The sequence below is a fragment of the Barbus barbus genome (assembly GCF_936440315.1).
Source record: "Barbus barbus genome assembly, chromosome: 12".
Taxonomy (NCBI): domain Eukaryota; kingdom Metazoa; phylum Chordata; class Actinopteri; order Cypriniformes; family Cyprinidae; genus Barbus; species Barbus barbus.
In genome coordinates, this window is record NC_136740.1 from 17,540,015 (window position 1) to 17,565,759 (window position 25,745).

The window sequence follows — 25,745 nt, forward strand, 5'->3', positions numbered from 1 at the left end:
CGTCCGAAGTGACATCTTGGGAAGCCAATGGTTGGGCGTTGACTGAAGATGCTGAGTTGTAGGCTGGTTGAAGTTTTGATGCGAGCTCAGTCGGAGTTGGACTCAGAGACACGGTTTTGTGGCAAAACTTAGCTCAGAACACAAAACACTCAAAGGAAAGAAAAGAAACTAAAGTAAAAGAATAAAAGGATGTAACGAGACTGCATGGTTTTTCTTCTCATTGTGGTTAAGAAGCAGCGGGCGTTCAGGCTGAAGCACGCTGGAAAGATGCTCAAAGAACGCAAAAAGTGATGGCAAAAGTATGGCTAAGAGCAGTGGTGGCAAAAGAGGCGGCTAAAAGCAGTTTTTGTTGGTGCCCTGAGTTTTTAAGCTCGGCTGTTGGACACATCCTAAATGGGGTCTTGACTGATTAGACATTGTCTTAGCTTGGGGTGTTACTATGTTTCTCCTCCCAATACATAAATCAACATGTTATCTTAACAGTCACATGGTCTGAATTTTCCCGCTCTTGCAGAGTATAATTTGGAAATGACTTCTGTAACAAGAATATAATTCATTTTACAAAGTATTGATTGACAGGAATGTTTAAAGCATGAATTTTCAAACTCATACATACCCAACATGAATATAAACCTATAAACCATTTAATAGTTATTCAAAAGACATACACAATGCATGATAAGGACATGATTGTCAAATGTGTGGGTTATATACATAATATGGAGTTATACATAAAAATGATAGTTGTTCATATAAGCCCTTTTAGCATCATTTTGGTGCATATATACACATGTAAAGGCTACAAACGGCTGTCTCTGTGCCGTTTTGTGAACGTGAGGACATGCTCTGTGAAGAACAAAGAGGTTAAAAGGTCTCATAAGGAATCTCTGGTCTGGTCTTTGTCGGCTAGGTGGGGAAAGTCAATCCGAGGAAGTCTTTAGCTCATGATTTCTATCATGGGTTTACATGTGATGGTCATGCTGTGCATTTCTTTCACCATAAATCTTGGTTACCTGCCCCAAGTTTGACAAAATTCAAATTCAACCCTCACAATACTCACAAATTTTGGATTAAATTGACTGAAATATTATTTAAAATATTATTTTAAAATATCACATAAAACACATAAAACAGAACACACAAAGCATGACAAAATATAATGAAACATTTATTCAACTTTGAAAAAAATTATATAATAAATAATATAATTACATCCTCAATTGATACACCCCCCTCCCCCATTTATTTGAGCAGTATTAACTACAAATGAATCCTATGTCCACCCTGTCATGTGTATGTCCGTCTTACTGAGTCTTAGTGGCCAACAGGTGGACATTTTGGAACAATGACAGGGTGGACATTTTGATCTTCAAATTAGTACTGTACTAAATACTGTATTAGTACTAAATACTGTATTCTAATCACTTCTGGCATATTTTATGCTGACAGGGTGGACATGTTAAGCTTTGGCAAAGCAAGTAAGAAAACTCATATGAAGAAAATTTGTCAACTGAAAAGTCACCAACTCACCTCAGCCGTTGAAATTCCCGCCACTGAAGAGGCAAAAAATACGTGTTGTCCTGAAGTCACTAAAGGGGATGACCTTTTCTTAAAGGGGTGGATTCCCCAAATATGACAGGGTGGACAACCATTCAAGGGACATGTATAAACTCTTCTTTTTTATTAAATAAAAATGTTGTTTTTAATACCAAATGATCAATACACTCAAATTGAGTAATCTATTATTTAAAGGGGTCATCGGATGCCCATTTGATATAAGTTGATATGATTCTTTAGGCCAGGGGTGTCAAACTCATTTCCTGGAGGGCCGCAGCTCTGCAGAGTTTAGCTTCAACCCTGCTCCAACACACAAACCATGTAGTTTTCAAATAAGCCTAAATGACATGATTAGCTGGATCAGGTGTGTTTAATTAGGGTTGCATCTAAACTCTGCAGGGCTCCCGCTCTCCAGGAACTGAGTTTGACAACCCTGCTTTAGGGTCTTAATGAAAAGTCTACATACTTTGGTTAAAATTTCTCAATGGTAGTGTGAAAAACACCTTTTATACCGTGTCAAAATCAGCTCTGTTTTTAGCAAGCCATTCTAGTCCATGTTGCTTTAAATGCTAATGAGCTCTGCTGACCCCGCCCCTCTCTTCCATGGGGTGACGAGCAGTACTGTTTACCACAAAACTGGTTAACTAGCACGTTATTAGGAAAGGCAATTTGAAAGATTCCTAAAAAAAACCTTATACTCACTTCTTCTGTAGATGAAGCTGAATCACAAATGATTCACGCGAACGTAGACGCATTTAGGCAGATCGGGGATCGGCGCATTCCCTTCAAAACGAAAGTAACGTTAATCCTCTGCGTCTTCAGCAGTTCCGATGTTGGGAATGATGACGACTGCTATATTCATTATTACATCCAACAACAGAACACCTCAAGCACTTAATCGGAGACATCTTGGGTGCTTCTCAAACGGAAGGCTGCATCCTACCGAGGCTGCGTCCTTCCTAGTTCAGTCCTTCAGAGTCTTGTAGGCTAGAGTCCTGCTCAGCATATATACACTAGAATAAGACGGTCTAGTAAGTGCGCATGGCTATGTCACATATGTACCCGCCCTCACCGTCACGGCATGAAAATACTAATAAAACTTAGTTTTTGAAAAATACTTTGTATTACAAATTTTTATATTATTAGGCTTTCTATTAATGCAATACAATGAATCACAGGTGTTTATAGTCTCCCCGTGGCTTAAGTTATTGGCAGTTTAGCGTTTATTGAGTAATTTACACCAAAACAAAAAATAACATCTGCTTTCATGTCCGAAAACATTCTTTTTGTCTAACATTTCATAATAAATTCAGACAAGCTCATTAATGACTCGTTTTTCGTCAGTTTATTTTCATGAAATGGAATGAGTACAAAGGATTGTGGGTGATTGAAGGTCACAAAGGATACATCCCATGCATCCTTCAAATTCAGCTGAATGAAGGACGCGAAACGAAGGAAGCAGCCTTCCGTTTGAGAAGCACCCCTAGTCTTCCCCTGCACCGGAGTCGACACAATGGTGGACAGCTCTCAGCTCACTCAGGGCAGGTCTAAGGTAAGACGGCCTAGTCAATCAACTATTGTGGGAGTGGCCTGTACAGAACTACTTCATTTTGACAGGGCTTTCAGAACAGCCTGATTTGAGAAAGGTGATTTTAAAAAAGGGATTTAAAAAAAAAACACTGGGTGGATTTTTATCATTATAGGGTGGATGAGTACACACAAACATTTATGTAAAGTGAATTTTGCATCCGATGACCCCTTTAACAAAATATTAATAGAGCAAACTTTTTTTAATTTTATGATTTGACTATATTCTACTCTCATTCAAATTTAATGAGCAGTGCATGGGACATAGCACAATAACATGCATACTCTTACAAAAAAAAAAAAAAAAAAAAAAATCTATAAAATGAAAGAGCCAAGTAATGCTTTTGTTATGAATATAAAAACTTAGCCTAATATAACAAACCCTTTCATAGTCATTTTTATGTTAAGTTATCATTGCAAATGAATTATACCAAAAGGCACCCTACAGTGATATCGACCCATATAATAACACAGACTCACATTAGACTCTATCAGACCTTTGTCTACTTCCAGTTCCAGTCTACTTCTAGCATGTATCCAACTTGCTAGCATATCTCATGACTACAGTGGCCCAGTAGTGCACAACATAACAAAATCGTGTTTTTGTTGCTTGTTTCCAATATTATGCTAATTTAATTGTATTGTGGCTTGTTTCCATTATTGTACCAATTTCATTGTGTTGCGGCTTGTTTAGTTGTGTTGTGCTAATTTTATTTTGTTGTGTTGTGCAGTAGGCCTACTGGGCCACCATAGATGGCTGCTCACAAAGGCTGAGAACTTTTACGTTTAGACCACATAAAGCAGGCTAAAGATTTTCTGAATAAATTACAATAAGATTCAAGAGTTTTTATTTGTCACATACACAATTATACAGAGTATAACCAGCAGTGAAATGTAAGTCAGGTCCGCTCCAAGGACAGTGCAATTATATAGAATACAAATATTAAGAAAAAGAAAAGTAGAAACAAATAAAATAATAAAATAAAAGATAAAAAATATAAATATAAATGTGCAGGTCAGTATGTTGTTGACTTAGATAGTAATAAAGAGGAATGTGCAAAAGAATGTGCAAAAAAAGTTGTACAGGGTATTTAAATAGCAGCAATGTGAGGTTGAAAAATTATGAATAGCTTATTGATATGGTGATATTTACATGGAGTCAAGTAATGTTATGACAGTTAGAGTTTAGGAGCCTGATGGCCTGGGGGAAGAAGCTCCTCCTAACTTGTAACCTGTACTTAAAATGTGATCAATAAAACTAATTTTAGGAGGTAGACATCAGCATGACCATGTAACCGCTTTTGACAATACATATATGCGGAACCTTACTTAAGGCTTGTTTTTCATTCCGGACTCCTGAGACCGACACACCATCACACATGCACTTCTGTGCTTCAGCTGTCACCTGAATGATACTCTGAAAGAAGTAAATGCGCCTGTTGTTCTCCAGTGGATGTAATCGCTGATCACAGAAGTGCTCGTCTGAGTTTTATTTCTTGTTCCAGTATCTTTAACGTTGTGTAAGAGAGGGGTTTTATTTTCTGGAGGAGTGTCCTTCACCGCCTCTTGTAATGCGACTCACCCTGCAGGCGTTGATTTCTCATGGTCGGGTGGCCCGTCGGATAGGACTCGGACCCGAGTCCAGAATCAACATACTTCGGAACATTCTCACAGGTCTGGTTCGACACGAGAGAATAGAGACTACAAGAGCCAGAGCCGACGAGGTTCGCTTCTACGCGGAAAAGGCAAGTACAAAACCCCGCTTCAAGTTTCAGTATCTTGCTCTTCCTATATCTAGGAGTCCTCAATCAGGGACATTTTTTACTATTTAAAATCTTTAAAATAATAATAATAATTAAACGGCGTCTGTTTCATCTAGGACTTTTGATAAATATTTTAATGTATAATTATTATTTGATCATGCAATAATAATATTAATGATGATTCTTAATCTTATTATTTATTATTATTTAGTCATTTAGCAGACACTTTTATCCAAAGCGACTTACAAATGAGGACCACAGAAGCAATCAATTGTAGTATTAAAACAACTAAAAACAGATCCAAAACTAAAATGCTACCTATACACATTTTAAAAATAAAGAAATTAAATAAAAATGACAAATGTATACAACTAAATTTCAAAACTTAACATTTAATTGAAAAAAAATAAATGAAAGCTAAAAACAATTCAAAATATTAAAGAACAAAAGGTTCTTTAGAGATATATATATATATATATATATATATATATATATATATATATATATATATATATATATATATATATATACACACACACACACACACACACACACACACACACACACACACACACACACACACATACATACTCATTCATAAATTCAATATAAATATTATTTCATTTCCATTTAGTTTGTTGAAGTATTAAAATCACACAAATTAAATAAAAGACCTATAAAACTTAATAAAAGACCTATACAGACATAATAAATTCAGACATAATTTAACTAAAATTAAAATAAATAACAAATACAAATCACATGACCGTAGTTTCAGTAATAATTAATAAAATAACACTGCCGAACACACATGCTAAAAAATCTTAATCTTAACCCTAAACTGTTACTCTGCTGCTCTGTCTGCCATGAGATGTGCTACATTTCTTTTCGATTAGAATTAATTATGATTAGAAGTAAATATTCTTTGGTATTTAGACAAAACTATATAATATCGATAGAAAATATATATATATTTTTTAAATATTGAGGTTACATTAAAATTGGCCAAAATAGTGAAAATCGGGTAAATGTGACATTTTAAAACTTTTTGGGAAAAAGCAATTAGAAATGCTGTTATACAAGTTGTTTAAATCTTTATATACTCTTTAAAATTAAAATGCTTATCTTGTTCCCGTTGACTTTCTATTTTCTTTTTAGTTGATTGGTTATGCGAAAAAGGGAGATACTAATGAAAAGTCAATGAAAATGGCTGATTTCTGGCTCACGGTAAGATATAAATCCTTGTTCACACTAGAATTTTATACATATAAAATGTAAGATATGTATGATTTTTATATTTCTCTATTCAGGAAAAAGATTTGATCCCCAAACTTTTTAAAGTTCTGGCGGTAAGATTTGAGAATCAGACGGGTGGATATACACGCATGGCCCGCATTCCTAACAGGGAGAATCTGGACCGTGCGTCTATGGCTGTACTGGAGTATAAAGGCAACCCTCTCCCGCCGCTGTTCCCCATGAAACGTGTCAGTGAACTGAACTTGTTAAATCAACTTCTGAAAGCATACAGAGAAGAAAAAGCTCAAATGGTGTCTGACAAAAAGGACTTATAATCTTTAATCACTGTATTTGTATATTATATTTCAGTATACATTTCTTCAACATCTCATTAAAATTTGCTCTGTGTTGTGTATGATTGGTTGATGCTTAACATGTCCATGACTTTTTAATTAATATATTCCAAATTTATGACTGAATGAGACGTCCTATAACTGGTCACAAACATTGTTTTCACCATTTTTAATTAGGCCTACTGTTTTGTATTCACTACATTTCAAATCGTCCTAAAGAATGGTCAGTGAATTTTTGAAAATACAAATATTCCATATCACATATAATGAGGTTGTTCTATGCCATTCTGGACACGTTACAAAAGATTTAAAATAATTGTGTATAGTATGTTACACAGCAGAACATTAGAACAGAATGTAAAACTACATCGTTTTAAAATGTTTTTCAGCACAATGGCAATGTTTCGTTCAGGAGTAGTTTGTATTTCATTACAATTTTGTAATGTTTGTACTTAGGATTAAAATTACTGTAGCTCCCTTTATTGCTAATCAAACTGCAAAATGAAACACAAACAAGCCATTGTTGTAAAACGGACCATTTTAATTTGGCAAAAAGGGTATGCACTGCCAAGTCATTTGACACTATTAAACTGCACTCAGTATGAACAGTGCAACAGAAATGTGCTTAACTGAATCTTTCTGTGCTCCCCAATGTGATGTGCTAATATATCTATCATACATTCAAAAAGTGTGCTCTCTCGTCTTTGCTAGGTGTGCACACTCACTGAAGAGATGGAAAAATCACGACAAAGCCTTTTAAAATCACCTTTTCTGATGGCTTCCAGACAGAACAAGTTCAGTGTTTATTAAAGAAATGGCTTAAGGCCCAAGCACAAACCACGGGACTCTAGATTTAATGATTCTTCAAGTATGGTTCTTCTCTTAAAAAAAAAAAATCAAATATAAATGTCATTATGTACATAACTTCTAGGATTATATGTAAAGCAGGTCAATTTCAGATGGAGATTATATAGGATATGTCGATAGATAACATAAATATGACCCACAACTGGTTGTTTAAAAAAAAAAAAAAAAACAGCAGTGAAAGGACATTTTACAGGCAAAACCTTCCAATTTTACCTGTACATTTGTCTTTCACTGTATTGCATTATGGTTGCATTTTCACGGGTCTCTAATGGTAATAAGTGTTTCAAAACAGTAAAGTGCTCCATGCTGTGAATACAGTGTGTTTCTGTAGGAGTAGAGCTATATTTTCATCAGACACTCAAGTAAACAAACCTTAAGATAACCCCAGCGGACTGAATGAATTTACTTTCTACTCACTGACAGAATAAAAGATCTCCATATCCGCTGAAGACCGCTGTGAGGGTTACTAAATGTACAAACGTGTAACGAAGTTTGCAGAAATTGAATCTGAACTCAGAACTGTTCAAAGAGTTCTTGAACTCCATACACCCCTGCACAGAATTGACAATACAGAAAGACTGAGATAAAGATGAACTAGTCATCATTCATCATCCACTTGCGATAAATATTCTCTACATACTGTAACTATAAACAAGTGTGTACTGCATACAAAATCAAGACCGCTAGTTGTGAAAACTAGGCACACCCAAAATTACATTGAATATATCAGAATGTAGACAAAGCACAAACATGCATGGTTTACAAATACTGCTTAGTTCCACAGTTAACTTGCCATTGCAGTTTAACGTCAGTTTGCAACGTCTCTAGCTGTATTCGCTTTTATTCAATGTGAATAAAAATATATAAACGCTAAATTATCTCAACTTTACAGACAAAATGTGTACATAAATTCTCAAAACATTAAAAAAATGTAGCGAAGGAGATGAATACTTGGTTCTGTTGCATTAAAATGGCATGGAAATACAAATATTAGCGGCACCACTTGAAATGAACGAAGCATTAAAAATGTCAAGAGCTCACTGTACTGTTACTGTACACATCGCTATCCTACTGTCACATTAAGCTTGAAACATCTATACTCTAGATTCACCGTTGTCTCCTGTCACTATTGCACTACCTGTATATTATCTCTCTCCAGTGACTCTGTCAACTCACTGAAATATTTATTGCTTCTTATTTTTAGGGGCTGTGTGAGCAGGTTATGCCCCACTCTCTCTTGACATTCTGCAGCTTGCGTTTCTCTTTACAGATTCAAAGATATGAATGTTTGGTAACTTTTTTGAAAATGGCTTTGCTTTTTCACGCTTGCCTTAACCTAATCTATTGAAATATTGAACTCTTTTCCACCTCATAGATGTTGCATGGCCCGCTCTAGGCACTGGAGCCAATCCCCGTGGCCCCTTGCATACTAAAATACTCTGTGAAGTGGGACGTTAATCTAGGAGGAGGGGGAGAGTGTGCAGAGCTGCGTGGTGGTATGGGAGGAGGAAGAGGGGAGAATGTAGATGACAGGTCCGCCGTTGTGGTGATGATCTTGTGCTCGCTGTTCCTTGGCACTTCCTGTCCCTTCCGAGCCACTGTCCCATCTATTGTCTTCACAGGGTCCTCAATAGGGAAACATTATGTGGACTACATGAAATAACACTATATGAAAGTACACTCTTAAACAAACTGTTCACCCAAAAATGAACATTTGCTGAATTTACTCACTCTCGGGCCATCCAGTTTGATTCTTCATCATAACTGATTTGGAGAAATGTAGCATCACTTGCTCACCAATGAATCCTCTTGCAGTGAATGGGTGCCATCAAAATAAGAGTCCAAACAGCTGATAAAATCATCACAAGTTCGAGTCCAACAGTTAATGTTGTGTGAAAAGAAAAGTTGTGTGTTTGTAGTAAATCTATTATTAAAACGTCAAAACATTGCCTCTGGCCAAAATAACACTTCCTCCAGTGAAAAAGACCATCCCCTGTTATCCTTTCACATCAAAATCCAACAACATTCTGTATTTGTTTAGTTTTGGACAGTTTTCACTTGTGAATGCCAATTTTGGTATTTTAGTCAGAAGCAGTGGTTTGAAATGAAAATGTCCTAAAGATTGGTTTGTTTACATGCAGCTTTTCCCTGAACAAGACATTAATTGGTGGACTGGAGTTTACTGGAATACGTATGGATTATTGTGGTGTTTTTATCATGCTTTGTGAACTTTCATTCTAAACGCACCCATTTACTACAGAGGATCTAGAGGTCAGCAAGTGATGTAATGCAAATTTTGAATTTGTACATTTCCCAAATCCATTCCAATGAAGCAATAAACTCATCCAAATGTTCATTTTTGGCTGAACATTACCTCAAAAATAAAGGTTTTTTATTGGCATCTATGTTTCACAAAGAACCTTTAACATCCATGGAACCTTTCCATTGCACAGGGTTTTTAAAGTGGAAAAAGTTTTAGATTTCTTTTAAATGTTCAATACAATCAGGAAAATGGTTCTTTTAACCAAAAATGGTTCTTCAATGGAACCTTTATTCAAAAAGCTGCCCAGCCTAATTATATTATCATCAAAATAAGTTCACTTATATTCAGCTCTATATTCAGAATACACTATATTCAGATCAGTTTTTCATTCCCATTACAACATCAAATACTCACTGAGTGGATGGAGAAGAGCTCTGTGAAGTTTGGCTGAGAGTCTCCAAGGAAGGAGCCATTCCCATAAGCATGATGAGGGAAGCTTTCCGCCCCCATGGCTTTAGGACTGGAGAGAAGGATTCCTATCTGTGAAGTCCGCACGTGGTAGGGAAAGTTCTTATTGGCTGCTGACGGACGTGTGATAGCCTAGAATGACAGGATTAGTCATACAGGGTGTTTTATCATATTATTAGCCTAAATAAATGAAGTAACAATAAACAACAGCAACAAAAAATAAAAAAATCATACCAGGAAGACGACATGGGCATAGAGATGGATGCCGAGTTGGATGCCGTTCACAATTTTTTCCCTGGCCCAGCGAGAGATGCCAAAGTTGGCAATCAGAGCCATGACTGGCACAGCAAAAAACCTATGGGTGAAAAAGTAATGAATGAAGAGAGGAACATAAGCTTTATACTGTCAGTCTTCTTTACAAATTTACAAAGGCTGTGAAGAGCTTTGAGTCAAAGTAGAGACAAACAGTTTCAGTCTAGTCCCATAAAAAGACTTATGTGAAAAGTTAAGTTTAAAAACTGTTTTACTTTGAGTTCACATTTTCAATGATTCAAACCCATGCCTTTGATATTAAGAGTGTCACTCTCAGACACCTTACGTGAGGTGTTGAACAAATATTTTAACCTGGAAAAGTTCTTGCCAAAGCTAAATATTGTACTTTTAATACATTTGACTATTTTGTATGATGAAAACATATTGTACACTAAGTGGTGTTTACGGCACTATTAAACTAGCGTCACATCTTTTGTTTCCATATTGTGACGTATCCAAGTGAAACCGATTATCGAAAAAGGAAAAAATGTATTACAAGGAATTTATTTTATTCTTTGGTTGTTGTTTCAAAGTGAGAGATGGGGTTTAAGTATAAAATCCGGCATACATCACAGAAAGATTAACTTGACAGCATTTTGAATTAAAAAGTACCAAAAGATAAATGAATGAATAAACTTAAACATGCACAGATTACTCAGTAAAATAAATAACACACATTTAGAATACACATATTTTATTTCATGCTGAATGAAATTGGAGTAAAAGTGTTGATGTTGATGCGAAAACAGTTACTGTTTCAAATATGCCAGTTACTGTTTCGATATGCCTAACATCTATGTTAATGGGCAAAAAATCTATATCGTGACAGAGATAAAATATCTAGGTGTCCATTTGGACCAAACTCTGAGTTTTAAAAAACATATTAAAAGAATGTGCAACTCTATTCAATATAATATTTCCACCTTTAGACATATTAGGAATAGTTTGACAACTGAAGCATCTTTCATGTATTTTAATGCCATGATTTCTCCACACATCACTTATTGTTTGTCTTGTTGGTCTCAGGCCAATGAGACCACACTTAAACCGCTTAGATCGGTCTATAATCAGGCGTTAAAGGTGCTTGACAGAAAAGCCCCTCGTTATCCTCACTGCAATATTCTCAGTAAATATCAAATATTAAGTTTTGACTCTCTAATTCGATATACAAAACTAAGAACCGTTTTCAAAATTGTTAATAATATTGCTCCATCCTCATTGAAAAAAATCATAAAACTTTATTCTGAACAAACGAATCGAACATCTCGCTCTACTGCTCACAGAAACTGTGCTGTCCCGAAAAGATCCTCTGCCTTTGCTCAGACAGCCTTCTCATTTAAAACCATTAAACAATGGAATCAACTTCCAGACAGTTTAAAGTTGTCTGTAGATCCGAATAATATCTCTCGAAACTTAAAGAAATACATCCTTGATAACCAGTTGTGTCAGCATCAGTACACTTAAAGTTTACAAATGTAATATTGAAGTAAATGTTTTTGACTATGTTATACATATTTTAGGCTGTGATGGTTTTTTTGATTAGTTTTTCATTTAGTTTTAGATGATCACTGTTCAACTAATATTGCATGTATCTGGTAGTGCTATTGACAGCTATTTGTAATGTAATGTTTTAATATTGTGTGCACCTGCCCGGGGACTGCAGATGGAAATTAGCATTTGCTAACTCTGGTACAAAGCATCTTTTCGTAAGATTAATGTATTTTGTACATTGTCCCTGACAAATAAACTACTAAAATAAAATAAATAAGTATGTTTGTAACAATTTATGTTCCCTCTTGCACATTCATGTTTTTTCATCAAACGAATTAAAGCAATGGAAAGATATAATAATATAAGCTTCTGGTTTTGTATTACAGCGAAACTCACCACAGAGTGTACGCAGTGAAGAAGGGGATGTAGAAAGGTTGTTTTTCAGGGTACTGTTTCAGGGACACCAGCACAGCGTAGCAGAACCATACGTAGGCAAGCAGCTGCAGACCCATTAGACCGTACCCTGCAGGGCTGTCATAAGCATACAGCACCTCGCCTGGATCAAAGAACTACAAACACACACGCAGTGGGAGTGGGAACAGGGAAATCCCCGCCCTTGGCAACCCATCTGTATGACTGATGGTTTTATACCCGACCATGGCACAATCTGTTAGGCTGCATAAGTGGAAACTGGCGGAACATTCCTTAAATCCAAACATCTAAAGCTGCATTAGAGCAAAGGGTGACATTGACACAAGATGCAACAGGAGCTCTTCAATGATACTGCAAGAGCTTATCTGGGTCATTCTCTCTACCTGTCTTTCTCTCTCTCTCTCTATCTATCTGTCTATCTGCTGGGTTCCATTACAGCACACTACAGCAGCACGACATGCTCACGCTGAGTAACTTCATCTCGCAGCCTTACATTATGTATAGAGTGGAGTAGCTCTCGGGTGCAGCATGAGAAACTGTAGCTGATAGTGCTCAAAATGTATGAGTCCTCAGACTTTTTATACATTAGGTAATATAGAAATTAATAGACATTTGAAGACATTTCTGGTATGGAATGATTATTGTTCTGTGGTTATCTATGCGTCTTTCTGTGGTGGTTATCTGTGGTATATTATTTGCTTGCATCCATCATTTCAACTTAAGTAATTGAAGCAAATTATATTCAAAATATTTCTTAAAACTAAATAACAGTCATTTTTTCCACATTTTATTTGGTAACACTTTATGTATAATACATTATAAAGGGTTAATTAAGGGCACAATGCATTATAATTATTCATAATGTGCATTGTAATATGATGCACATTATGTATCTTGTCGTAAATAATTATTAACCGAATTTAAAATGCATAGTGTCACAATGAATTGATAAGTGTTATAATGTATGACCTGTTTATATTACATTTATTCATAAGATTGTACAATGCATTATAAGGTGCATTACAAGGCAATGCATTAAACTACATTTATAATGCATTATACATAAAGGCTTTAAGTAAAGTGCTACCTTTTATTTCAATAAATGAACAAAATGATTAATTATATTGTGTTAATTATATATACAGTGTATACTGCCAACAAAACCATCAGAAATACACAAAGTTTGGGGTCGGTAAGATTTTAAAATGTTTCTTGAATTTTTTACACTCATTTATTTAAACAAAAATAAAGTAAAACATGTTTTATTATTACAACTGTTTTTTTTATTTTAATTAATTTTAAAAAGTAATGTATTCCTGTGATGGCAAAGCTAATTTTCTTAGCAGTCATTACTACAGTCACTTGATCCCTCTGAAATCATTCTAATATGCTGATTTAGAGCTCATTGAAACATTTCTTATTTTTACTAATGTTGAAAAAAGTTGTGCTGCTTATTTATTTATTATTTATTTTTTGTTGTTGTGAAAACTGTGATTTTTTTTCAGGATTCTTTGATAAATATAAAGTAAACAACAAAAAAGCAAAAACAAAACAGCATTTATTTGAAATAGAAACATTTATTTTAAAAAGTACAAAAAAAAACGTATTGACCTCAGACTCTTGAACAGTAGTGAATGTTATGAATATTCAGCTTATTGCCAGCAAAGGTTAATCAGATCTTACCTCTGCTTCATATATGAAGAGGATGATGTACGTGATGGTGTATACTGTCATATAAATGGATAGTTTTACTGAGCCACTGTGACTTATTCTTGCCCTGGAAATCAAAACAGAGAGAAACATTATCACTACGTCATCGTCTTTGAAAACATTGATCAAAAGACATGTAGGATCACCTGCATACCTAAAGAACATCGGCACCAAAAGTAAGTTCATTCTTGAATTCAGCACATAATCAAATTTGGATACAGATTTGTCTTGACATCTGGGTCACTTTAGCATGATTAGCCTTGTAAGTCATTACCCACATTATGTGAGAAGTAAGGCCTCCTACCTGGTGACTGTGAATCCCTTCCCCAGGAGAATCAGCATGAGCAAGAAAATCAGGAAGCTCACAGAAAATAGTAATTTCCCTGGTGAGAGGAAGAGAGCCACAGAGAGTTACACAGGTGACCACAAGTAGGTTACCAATCATGTCAGCATTTAAGAACGAATCCAGTCACAAGCACACAAATGTGTGACGCTAAAGCAGAGTATGTTTAGATAGATAGACTGCATTGTAATACTGTATAGCACAATATTATAATACAATATTTGTGGTTTCAACAAATATTTTTTACAAAACCCTTTTCCTTAAAATAGAAGAAGATGTATACATTGTATGTAAAATAACAAAAAAATAACCCTTGAGAATGATGTAAGACCACCCAATCATGGATTATTTTCCGATAATGAGTATCTGACTCATTCATAAAGTGTTTTTCTTACCTAATATCTTGAGGCTGCCATTCCCAACGCCATCTCTGGCATAAAGGCCCCAGTAAATGCAAAAGAAAAGCAGGCTTAAGACTGAAAGAAAGGAATTAAAAAGTAAAGGATGCCAGAGATAAGAGAGAAGAGAGAGATAAGTCCCAGTAGCAGCCGTGAGAGCACAGAGGAAGAAGTTGAATGTGGGGAGGAGATAAGGATGAAAGAAAGAAGGTATGACACAAGAGATATTGTTATGCATCCAGCGTCGCAAAGCCTAGTGTCATAAAAATGTGTGTGCTTGTGTTTATCTATATGAGTGTGTGCAGTGGCCTTTCTCACCCTCCACTCCAGCCGCAGTCATAAACATCTTATAGGTCGTATGGAGCAGCTGTCTTCCCTTTAAATTATCTTAAAGAATTACACAAAAGAAAAAAGATTGATTAGAAATTAATAACTAATGCAGATAGACTCATAGTTTCTGTAGGTCTGTTTATCTAGAGGAGATGGCTAAAAATATCTTTTAATTTAACACTGAATAATAAGACTTGCAAATTATGCACTGAGACCAACACGTCTAAGGTCTTTTATACCTCCAGGACATGGAAACTCACAAGCAAAATAACAAGACAGTGTAAACACAGTGGCAAATATAACCAAGAACGTGATGTCTGTCTCCAGGATGCCTGAAACACATAAAGAGAACAAAACAAGAACTGTATTCAGTCACGATATAAGCATGATAAATGTCTTGAAAAATGCATGCTGTACACCTAAGAATGTGAAATTTAGCAGAATGTTCACACAGTTCTTTTCCATACAGTATGACTTTCCATTACAGTAAATGGTAACCAGGGGACAAAATATATATTTATTATTAGTATTATTATTTAACTCACATATTAAATAGAATAGTGAACATGGCAAAATTATTAGTAGAACTAAAAGACAAGTGAATTTCTTTCTCTCTGTTTTGTTTGCATTAAATATGGCACATACAGTAAAGACAATAGCATGCCGGATTTGTTGTCACAGATGTCAAAAGTTATTGGTCTTGATCGTGATGTGCCAAAGTTGCATTCACATTTTACATATGAGATTTGAGAGCTGTGATGGAGTGGAATTTTTTTTGTCAGCAACGAAGCTCTTATCTTTTTCTTACCCAAAGCTGTTGTATAACTTCAAAAGACTTGAGGTGCATCCCAATTTGTAAACTTATGCACTATTCTTTACCGTTTTGTAGTATAAATAGTGGGGGAGGGGGAGCTAGCAGACTGATTATAAATGACGAAACAACCTAATACAATTCACACACTACATAGTTGAGTGCATAGTGTACAGTCTACAGCATTTGGTACGCATCTTTGGAATATAGTGCAAAATTTGTATAGACTACTTGTCTTTTTGGAGCTTGAAAACCCTGAGCCCTGGTCACCATTCCCTTTCATTTTAGATGGTAAATTATATCGATTCGAAAAACATTGAGGGTGAGTATATGATTTTTTTTTTTTTTTTTTTCTGGAAAAAAATGTATCATGGTTTTCACAATAATATTAAGCAGTTTATTTAACAGTGACAATAATACGAAATGTTATTGGTTATTTTAAATTGCAATAATATTATTTCACAATATTACAGTTTTTACTGTATATAAATAAATGTATCATTGGTGAGCATAAGAGACTTCTTTTAAAAATGTTCAATTATTGTACTAACTCCACGCTTTTGAAGGGTAGTATATATATATTATGGATACATTTTGCCATGCTTTCACATAATACAAAATAAATTCCTCCCACTTTCAGTTATGTCTCACCAAATTCATCTGCAGAGAAATGCTTGGTCCAGAAGGACTGTCCATTGGTTAATGTCATTTCATATTCCAGCTGCAGCCCCTCTCCCTGTGTTGCATGGTGAAAGAGAAAAAGAGGGAATTCAGAGGAAAAAAAAAGTGAGTGTGAAGCTTCAGAGACCATACAAACACAGAGTGCACAAACAGATCTTTGGGCTATAAAAGACTTCAAAGCAGCACAGTTTCTAGCTGTTTAGAGGATTTAGGCCCGGCTTAATAAAAGAGAAACACTTTGATTTCACTTGGCAGGAAAAACCCATTCCCTCTCCCGCACTCCAAAAAGGTGAGGTGCAAGAAGCATGCCCTATCACCAAATCAATGTGACCAGAGATGGAGAGGAAAGAGAGAGTGGGACAAAGATATAGAGCTGGAGAGGGACAGAGAAAAGGGCCTGGAACAGAAGTGACTGGAACAGAAGTTACAGGATACAGAGGTATAAGACTGGCCAATGAGAAAGGAAGTATGAGAGAGAGGAGAAGAGAAATTGGCTCCTTTAGGGATGGTGCTCAGAGACTGTGCTTTACTTCAGTCCAGCAGGATTTAGCCCTGCGTCCATCAGTCTTCCACCATCCATGAAACAACCCTTTACATTTTGCCCCCATTTATCTGGCTAAAACCCTTTCACATCATGCACCTCTCCAACACTACATGCGCATCACTTCAAGCAGCTACAACAAGAATCACTCACTGTCTCCTCGGCCCAATGCAGAACTGAGCCGCTTCATCTTTAAAAATTCCCTTTAATAACATTCCTTACAATCAGGTCAGACGAACACTTGCTATGTTTCCTACATGCTATATATGCAAACTTCAGTGCAATTTGGATTGTACAGTAAAGTCAGTCATAATAAAGAAGGAAGCTGTGGAAAAAGCATATATTTTAGATGTATCATGCAATGTCTTTTTAAGCAAAACTTTTATTGTCATGGGACTTTGTAAACTATTATCTATATATATATATCCATCTTTATCAGCTGCAGTGTCAAATTGATCTATTTCTGTATCTGTATTCGTATAGAAATAAATGTAGGTGAAGCTTCAACTGGAAGTGCATCAAAATATAATGCAAAGCATATTTAGACTGTAATCCGTTTAGAAAATATGCCTTGTATAATTCATTATATTATTATACTGTACTATTATAATATTTATTCATATTTTAAATAAGCTTTTATTTTTAAATTTCCATATTCAGTTAAGCTTTAGTCATTTTGTTAAGTGTTTTTTAATATTTAGACTTAGATTACATTTCTCATTTTTGTTTAGGTTTTTCATATAATATTTACATATTTTTCATCAATTTTACATTTTTAATCAATGAAAACACTTTTTATTAGATTTAGTCAACAAATACCAACACTGCTCAGTATGTTTAAAATATTACCATAATCATTTTAAAATATAAAAATGATATAGTATGATATTTTAATCTTTGATTTTCTCAGAAGCTCACAGTAAAAGGAGACGGCAACACAGCCAACCGATTTGAATTTCACACAGCTCTCATTTTCATTCACAAGATACAACTTTAATCATATGCTTCACAGACTAACCATTATATTGTTTGATATGTTCATTAAAAATTTGTTTTACCCTTGTACTTCTGTATAATTCGGTACAATTAGTTATTCATTCTGTGGTCATTAATCATGCCTTTCTGAATACGGTAGTCTGCTTCAGGCACATTCCTAGTTCCCTGTATATCGTTTACTGTATCACCACTCACCCCACACTTGCTGAGCGCAATGTACCACCATCTCTCTCTAACAGAACGAAAACTTCGACCTCCTACACAACTCAGCATCTCTTCATTACCTTCGCCTTCCACCTGACAGAGGCAGACACAAAGACATAAGATTGTAAACAGAAGCAACTCTTCATTGTGCAGTTGTTCATCACTGATTCAACAGAGAACAGTTATAATTTATTGGTGATGTGTGTAATTTCATCCCATCTTCTATCCCAGTTTAATATGTAGAGACAGGAGTGAGCCATTAATCAAAATATGTAAATACAGTGGCATGTTTAATTATGTTTGTTTGATTTAGCTCAACCAATGGCAGTCAGAGGATGTGTTAGGGAAACCAGTTTGAAAACAATTATTTTTGGCAGTGCCAATGGTGCAGAACAGCAATTTAACTGTTATACTGTAAACATACTACTTTAACATCACACAGACTAATAGCTTTTTTTCTTACCATACAGCCAGACCAGGTGTACCGGGTGGTCAGGTTGATGACCTGGTTATTTTCAGGCCTCAATACTGACTCTTTCTGGTAGCAATCCTGTAGAGCACATAAACCCTCCATTAACAAACATGCTCTCCATGGGATTTCAAACACCCAGTAACAATAACAAGAGCTGAAGTACTAAGCAGCAGATTAGTACTAGAGGAGTGTGATGAAGAGCAGGGGCTTCTTACAAGCACTTTTTCATAGATCCCCGCAATGCAGATCCTGCCACGGGGAGGGAGAAAATGTGCTGGATTTACATACACACATGCACTGACACTCATGTCTTTTTGGAGACTGGATTTGGACTTTTAATCCACAGAACACTGCTGACATTTCTCCTTTAATCCTCACACTTTCTACTGATGTGGAACGCACGCATTCATGCTCGTGCTGTCTGTTTGTTCACACTCACACACGCAGCCTGTCAGTTCACTCAATATTTTCACACACACAAACACAAAATCTGACAGTGTGTGTCTCACCTTGTCCGGCCTCTTGTACACAGCTGGCCACTGAGAGCTTTCATCAAAGTAGAGCAATATATTCTGACAGCATCGGGACTTTCAGTGAAAAACAGGCATAGAGGGAGGAAGAGAAAGACAGGAAAGATGGATAGATAGATAGAGAGGGGGAGAGATTAATACTTGAACTGTCTATGCCATCTAGAAACTTAAAAGATATATTGGACCTATATAAAGAATGACTGAAAGAGAAAGAATAGTGAAAGGCAGTCTGACAACATAATTTAATGGTCAAACTTTGTAGAATGTTTTTTGTTTTAGTTTTTTTGTTACCCAAAAATTTGGTATTTGTAATGAAAACAACTAAACCAAATTAAGATTTTAGGTAAATATTATATTTATGTTGTGAAGGGATATTTGTGACATTTATTTATTTATGTTGTGAGAGATGCACAATATTATAATTCTAGTCAAATCATTGTCAATTATTATGTTCACGTAATCACGGAATAGGCAATAATTGTTATAAGCAACAATCATGTAATAATATTATATATATATATATAATAACTATTATAGCCTATTAGATGAAAATTCATTAATATCATAATGTGTGTGTGTGTGAAACTAAATATAGCTTTAAACGCTTTTAAACTGAATCTAGGCATTATATTGACAAAAAGGATATTCATTTTTATATTTGCTAGTGATTACAATTAACTGTGTTATTAAATTATTAGTGTTTTTAAAGATTAAATGTAAAGAAGAATTAAACAACAGCAAAGGTAATCTAAATGTAAAAACAAATGAAATAAGCATGCATTATTAAATATCTTATATCATTGAATAAATAAAATCAATCAATCAAATCAATCCAACAGTAACCGGTGATACTTATAGGCACAAATGTGCTACTGATGTACAGGTGCATCTCAATAAATTAGAATGTCGTGAAAAAGTAAAGATTTTTTTGTAAGTTATTTCAAAAAGTGAAACTTGCATATATTTTAGATTCATTGCATGTAAAGTAAAACATTTCAAAAGTTGTTTTGTTTTAATTTTGATGATTAAAGCTTACAGCTCATGAAAGTAAAAAATCAGTATCTTAATAAATGCATTTGAGTTTCAATTAATGACCATCCCTACAGTATAAATTCAGGGTATCTCTTGTTCTTTGAAACCACAATAATGGAGAAGACTGCAGACGACCTGAAGGCCGCTATCAAAGCAACCTGGGCTTCCATACCACCTCAGCAGTGCCACAAACTGATCACCTCCATGCCACGCCGAATTGAGGCAGTAATTAAAGCAAAAGGAGCCCCAACCAAGTATCGAGTACATATACAGTACATTAACATATTTTCCAGAAGGCCAACTATTCACTAAAAATGTTTTTTTTATTGGTCTTATGAAGTATTCTAATTTGTTGAGATTGAATTGAATTGGTGGGTTTTTGTTAAATGTGATCACAATTAAAATAAATAAAGACTTAAACTACTTCAGTCTGTGTGCATTGAATTTATTTAATACACGAGTTTCACAATTTGAGTTGAATTACTGAAATAAATGAACTTTTCAACGACATTTTAATTTAATGAGATGCACCTGTATCATGCATCCCTGTAAGTATCTAAGATTTAGTACAACATTAGTAATCTGCTCATGAGTAAAAATTCAAATACAGGTCTTTAAGTTTACCTTGGGGTATCGGAACTTGAAGTTCAGTCGGCCAAAATCAGTCAGGAAGCAAAATCTTGTGAGGAAAACCCAGTCCTGTGAAGAAGAGGGGAGGGAAACAGAAAGGAATCAAATAGTTATGTAGCAGCTGTGTCTGGATGGTAACCTTCATTCTGTGACATTCATGCGCTGTTTATTTGGAGTCCCGCAGCAACCATACCTGCGCCAGCAGCAAACGCGAATCTCGTGAGACTTTCACAGAACGGCTTCACCATCCAGACATGACATCATTTAGCAGACAAAGCAGCTTACAGCATATTTATCAGAAGCACATTTCTCCTGGAGCTTGCTCAATGACACAACAGTGATGGACCACAGCCTACAGCAAACTTCTGCTTCCAAGCCCTGAGCTTCACACCCCCAAAAAATCTACTATAAATCTGATATAAAGCAGCGATAAGAGTTTAAAAATCTTCATATCACATTATAACAGCTGAAGGGTTAATAAGTTCCTGCAGTGTTCAGGGCTTCAGTCTGGTCTCATCTCAAACACTCTTTTGAACTTATGCTGACAGACACACATGCGGTCAGTGAAGTGTAAAATGGCACTAAGTGTGCTCCAGCTTTCAGCCCCTTGTCCATATTAACTTCTCCCTTCAGTGTCTTCTGTTGGTGGTTTCCATAACAACAAGTTTCCTTGACAAAACAGACACCAGCCTTAAGACTCTCTGACCCAGAACTGAGCCCAAATAACCGCGTCACATGACCAAGCTTCTGAAAGACCACCTTGTCTCTCTAAAACAGAAGCACACGTAAAAGAGCACCTGTGGTCAGTCAGCCAGTTAACAAAAAAAATAAATAAATAATAATAAAAAAAAAATCACAATGATAAAAATAAATAAATAAAAATTGAAGTACTATTGTCACGGCAACTGACACATAATGCACTTTGCAGCTACTATAGAAACCAGGAGAGGCCCGACTCGGTCTAAACCCCCTTATATCACGAACGAATGTCCTCAAATCCCAGTTTTTACAACCCAAAGGACTTCACAACATTGTTTCCGTCCTTGTTCACATTCCCATCTGTCACGTTTCCCATGTGATTGCACAGTTAAGCTCAACTGAGAGAATTTGTACCATAATGTTGATTACTAGAATAAAAAAAAAAACTGACTCATCCCTCATTTTCTTTAAAAATCTGGGTAACACTTTTTTATGGTGTCTTTGTTACATCTTACATGTACTTACTATTATAAAAAATTATGCAAAATTACAAGCTAAGTCAAAACCCTAAGCCTAACCCTAACCATATCGTAAGTACATGTAGTAAATCAATATAAATTTCTACTTAAATGTACAATTACACTGTAACAAGGACACCTTAAATGATAGTGTAATAAAAATCTGAATTATACTGAGGCATTTAAAGTAGATGTGAATGGGTCTAATACAGAGTTTTGTTTTTCTTTGAACACTATTTCAAAAGTATAACCACTAAATGTGAAGAGTGCTTGATATTAGAGTAAAAAATGCTTACCAACCTTTTCTTTGGTATATAAAGTAATATCCACTACCACTATTGAATTCACTCGTGGATTTTTATGCAAAGAAAATGAAAGCTTTTAGGTCATTAAAATTTTAGCAGTTCTTTATAGGTTGTGTTATACATTTTTGCATAAATGTATTGTTCCTTAATTTTCCTTCATGTTCATTCAATGTGATGAAAATAAGTGCTGCAATAACTTTTTGCAGCACAGTAAGTCTCACTGTTTGCTTCAGGCCAATATATTTTTTGCACTGTGTGTCTATCAAATAATAGCCAGTGGTTTTCATTAGGCTTAATGCAATCTAATAACTCTCCCAACAGCTATTAAAAAGTTTATTTTCCATGTAAAGTTATATCCAAATTTACTATTATGTAGCTATGACAATGTAATGGTATAATTCGTGTAAAGATGATTTTAAACAGTTTTACAGCTCTAGTAATACACAAGTACAACAGTTTAACACAACAATTAATGTAAGTACTTTAATAAAATAACTTACTTTTTTAAAATGACTTAAATGACATTTCTTCTTTTAAAGTATTATACACTCTTTAAAGTACAATACTATTTAGTATTGAAAGAGAAGATTGAGACAATTGTGCATTTGTTTAAAGGGTAAACTCCTCCTCGTACAGTGGCTGGCTGCACATCAGAACTTGTATGTTGTGGTGCAGAATGGGCCATAAAAAGTGTCACTATTAATCCCCCACCCCCCACCCCACAGATACTGCATTGTAATACAAAGTCATTGAATCAGCCAACGGGAGGGTGAGAGACACGGCACACAAACACTACATTAATCAAGCATTATACCCAGATGCAGTATCGGGTCACTTCACCGAATCAGTGGTGGCCTCACCTCTCACTGTCTTTCCGGATCTCTGTCCGCTCGCTAAGCTTCATTAAGAATTAATTACCAATCAACTAGTCACGTCACCCCAGGTCCACTGGGCTTTTAAATGATTCATTATTCAAGTTACACAACGGAGCACCGCATAAATACACTCGCATGCGCTGACACACATATACACTAACACACACAACACGTCGAGCTGAATGCCCATAGAAAGAGTCTTATTTGCCTGTGGCAGTGTTTGTTACTTGCAATAAAATAAACGTTACAAAAAAAACAAAAAAAAAACACTTTTTATGCAGTTAGTTCAGCCTTTTATTTCAGCAATTGTTCTCATTTTCATTACGTTAGATGTACTTGATGTACTAAAATAACTAAACCTGAAATAAAAATTAATACAAACCATATAGACATAAAAAAACTAAAACTAAACTACAAAAATCACACACACAAAAAAAAGAAAATTACTAAAACTTTAAAGTTTTTTTTTTTTTTTTAAGTTGTTTGAACATAAATGTGTCTTGGATGTATGTGCACACATCCATCCTATAATGATAAAAGTGTTTTTTTTAAATCCCTATTTCTCAAACAGGCTGATCTGAGAGCCCTGTCAGAATGACGTAGTTCTGTACAGACCTCTCCCACAAGAGTTGATTGACAAGACCGTCTTACCTTAGACCCGCCCTGAGTGAGCGATAAATAATCAATATCTAACCTGATGAAAAAATATTTATGTAATGTTATCCACGTTATATTGCATCTGCAGCAACACTGTGAACTTTTATAATGATACCCTTGGTAATTAACTTTGAAATGTATCATTAAGCAAACACATGAGTTATTGGCATGAAAGACCCGCGATGTGCTGCTTTATTTCTCTCCAATACAACAAGTCTTCAACAAGTCATTACAAGTATTTAGCAAATAAGCTTTGGTTAAAGAGGCAGATGCTCTTTCGGTGTTTCACACAACCAAACACAATGAACTTGACAAAACCTCCCAGTAATATATAAAGTGTGTTTATGCATGCATGCCAGTGTAAATGAACGACCTTGTAAGGAAATAACAGAAGTGAAATTAATGTATTATTTATCTCATACAGCGACCCAAAAGAGAGCAGGATCAGCACTTGGATACAAGCAGGAACAGGTTGATGTTACATTAATGCAAACACAGGACAGGACTCATCAACAACTGCCAAATTTAATTGGAAGAGACAAACTCATACTTAATCATAATTTAATCAATTAACTCGCTGCGTAAAAATCGACAGTGAAATCAGAAAAAATAAGCTGTCTATGGAAGTCCTAAGAGTCATTTTAAGCAGTTCTTTATAAGCTGACTGCTTTTTGAAAAGAAATAAATGTATTGTTCCCTCATTTCTTTGTATTTCCCCCATTTTTGTTCATTAAATCATGATGAAATAAGTGCTGCAATAACTTTTTGCAGCAAAATCAGTCTCACTGTTTACTTCAGACCAACATTTACTTTGTGTCTATCAAATAATAGCTCGTTTCCTATAAGGCACACTGCAATCAAAACAGCCAACAGCTACTGAAATGAAGAAAATGATGCATGCCAAATAAAGACACTTCAACAGCAATATATGTCCCAAATCGTCTATTTCCAAGTGATTTTTTTTGCAATGAGTTCATGTTTGAATTATGTCCACGCACATTAACACACATCACACACCTTTATAAGCACAGCTAAGCAACCTTAAGTCTGTTTGGGCACCAGCTTGCGATAACTGCAATTCCACAATGCTGTAATGCCACCAGAAGAGCATTTTGGTCGACACACACCTGTAAAAGCGGATGGGAGGGTGTAAGTTAAATGTCGGCAATACGCCGTTTAAAATTTTTTTTTTTTTTGTGCCTGGAGGACGAATTACACTTTCATCGGCTCAAATAACAGCGAGCGTAATTATCTTGGCAAAGCATATTAAAGCAGGCTTCCAGATGCGCGCGAACGCGGAGGCGTGAATACACACTTGCCATTAGAGCCCATTAATAACAGCCACCAGGAGATGCGCAGCAAGAACGCCGGAGAACTCCGAACCATTACCAGCACAACAGCAATAAAACGTAAACATTTTACTCACCTCTTTTGTATTGACGATACCTCTAACGTATTTCCCCAAAACCGAGCCAACACATAAAATACTGGACACCACGGCGAGTCCTAATACTTTCTCCATCTTCACCTGTCCACCGTCGCGTTTCTGCGTTCTCCTCCCGATGCTGTGCGTGTGCGTGTATGAGAGAGAGAGACAGCAAGAGCAGGAAGGCTGGCAGAGATCTGCCAGACGCGCGTCCCCGTTCTTCGCCTCAAACGCATGTATCCCCAGAATTTTCGCCAG

General features: G+C 35.6%; 2 protein-coding genes across 3 annotated transcripts; one reads left to right on the forward strand and one right to left on the reverse strand.

The window, feature by feature from the left end:
* The first annotated feature begins 4,489 nt into the window (after positions 1–4,489).
* On the forward strand, positions 4,490–7,330 carry LOC306878484 (large ribosomal subunit protein bL17m-like). Its single transcript, XM_079430892.1, has 3 exons — positions 4,490–4,889; positions 6,066–6,134; positions 6,218–7,330. Exons 1-3 carry the CDS (start codon positions 4,716–4,718, stop codon positions 6,476–6,478), a joined length of 504 nt encoding a protein of 167 aa, XP_079287018.1. The 5' UTR covers positions 4,490–4,715; the 3' UTR covers positions 6,479–7,330.
* On the reverse strand, positions 6,455–25,745 carry LOC306878483 (transmembrane protein 145-like). Of its 2 annotated transcripts, XM_079430890.1 has the most exons (15): positions 25,488–25,745; positions 21,002–21,076; positions 19,325–19,402; positions 18,807–18,893; positions 18,335–18,436; positions 16,573–16,657; positions 15,371–15,442; positions 15,099–15,167; positions 14,778–14,858; positions 14,344–14,422; positions 14,013–14,106; positions 12,294–12,466; positions 10,329–10,449; positions 10,041–10,226; positions 7,022–8,989 (listed from the first exon to the last, which is right to left on the reverse strand). In XM_079430890.1, the coding sequence occupies exons 1-15, from the start codon at positions 25,581–25,583 to the stop codon at positions 8,756–8,758; spliced, it is 1,632 nt and encodes a 543-aa protein (XP_079287016.1). In that variant the 5' UTR covers positions 25,584–25,745; the 3' UTR covers positions 7,022–8,755. The 2 variants fall into 2 exon arrangements, with proteins under 2 accessions (XP_079287017.1, XP_079287016.1); XM_079430891.1 differs by lacking the exon at positions 14,778–14,858 and having other exon boundaries at positions 6,455–8,989; positions 25,488–25,737.

Excerpts from the sequence above, each read along its gene's own strand:
- LOC306878484 (XM_079430892.1), top strand. The coding sequence starts at position 4,716 with ATGCGACTCACCCTGCAGGCGTTGATTTCTCATGGTCGGGTGGCCCGT. Across the intron at positions 4,890-6,065 it reads TTCGCTTCTACGCGGAAAAG|TTGATTGGTTATGCGAAAAA; the intron begins GCAAGTACAAAA and ends TTTTCTTTTTAG. Across the intron at positions 6,135-6,217 it reads TGGCTGATTTCTGGCTCACG|GAAAAAGATTTGATCCCCAA; the intron begins GTAAGATATAAA and ends TTCTCTATTCAG.
- LOC306878483 (XM_079430890.1), bottom strand. The coding sequence starts at position 25,583 with ATGGAGAAAGTATTAGGACTCGCCGTGGTGTCCAGTATTTTATGTGTT. Across the intron at positions 16,658-18,334 it reads TTGCGCTCAGCAAGTGTGGG|GGAGAGGGGCTGCAGCTGGA; the intron begins GTGAGTGGTGAT and ends CATGCAACACAG. Across the intron at positions 10,227-10,328 it reads ATGCCCATGTCGTCTTCCTG|GCTATCACACGTCCGTCAGC; the intron begins GTATGATTTTTT and ends CTGTCATTCTAG.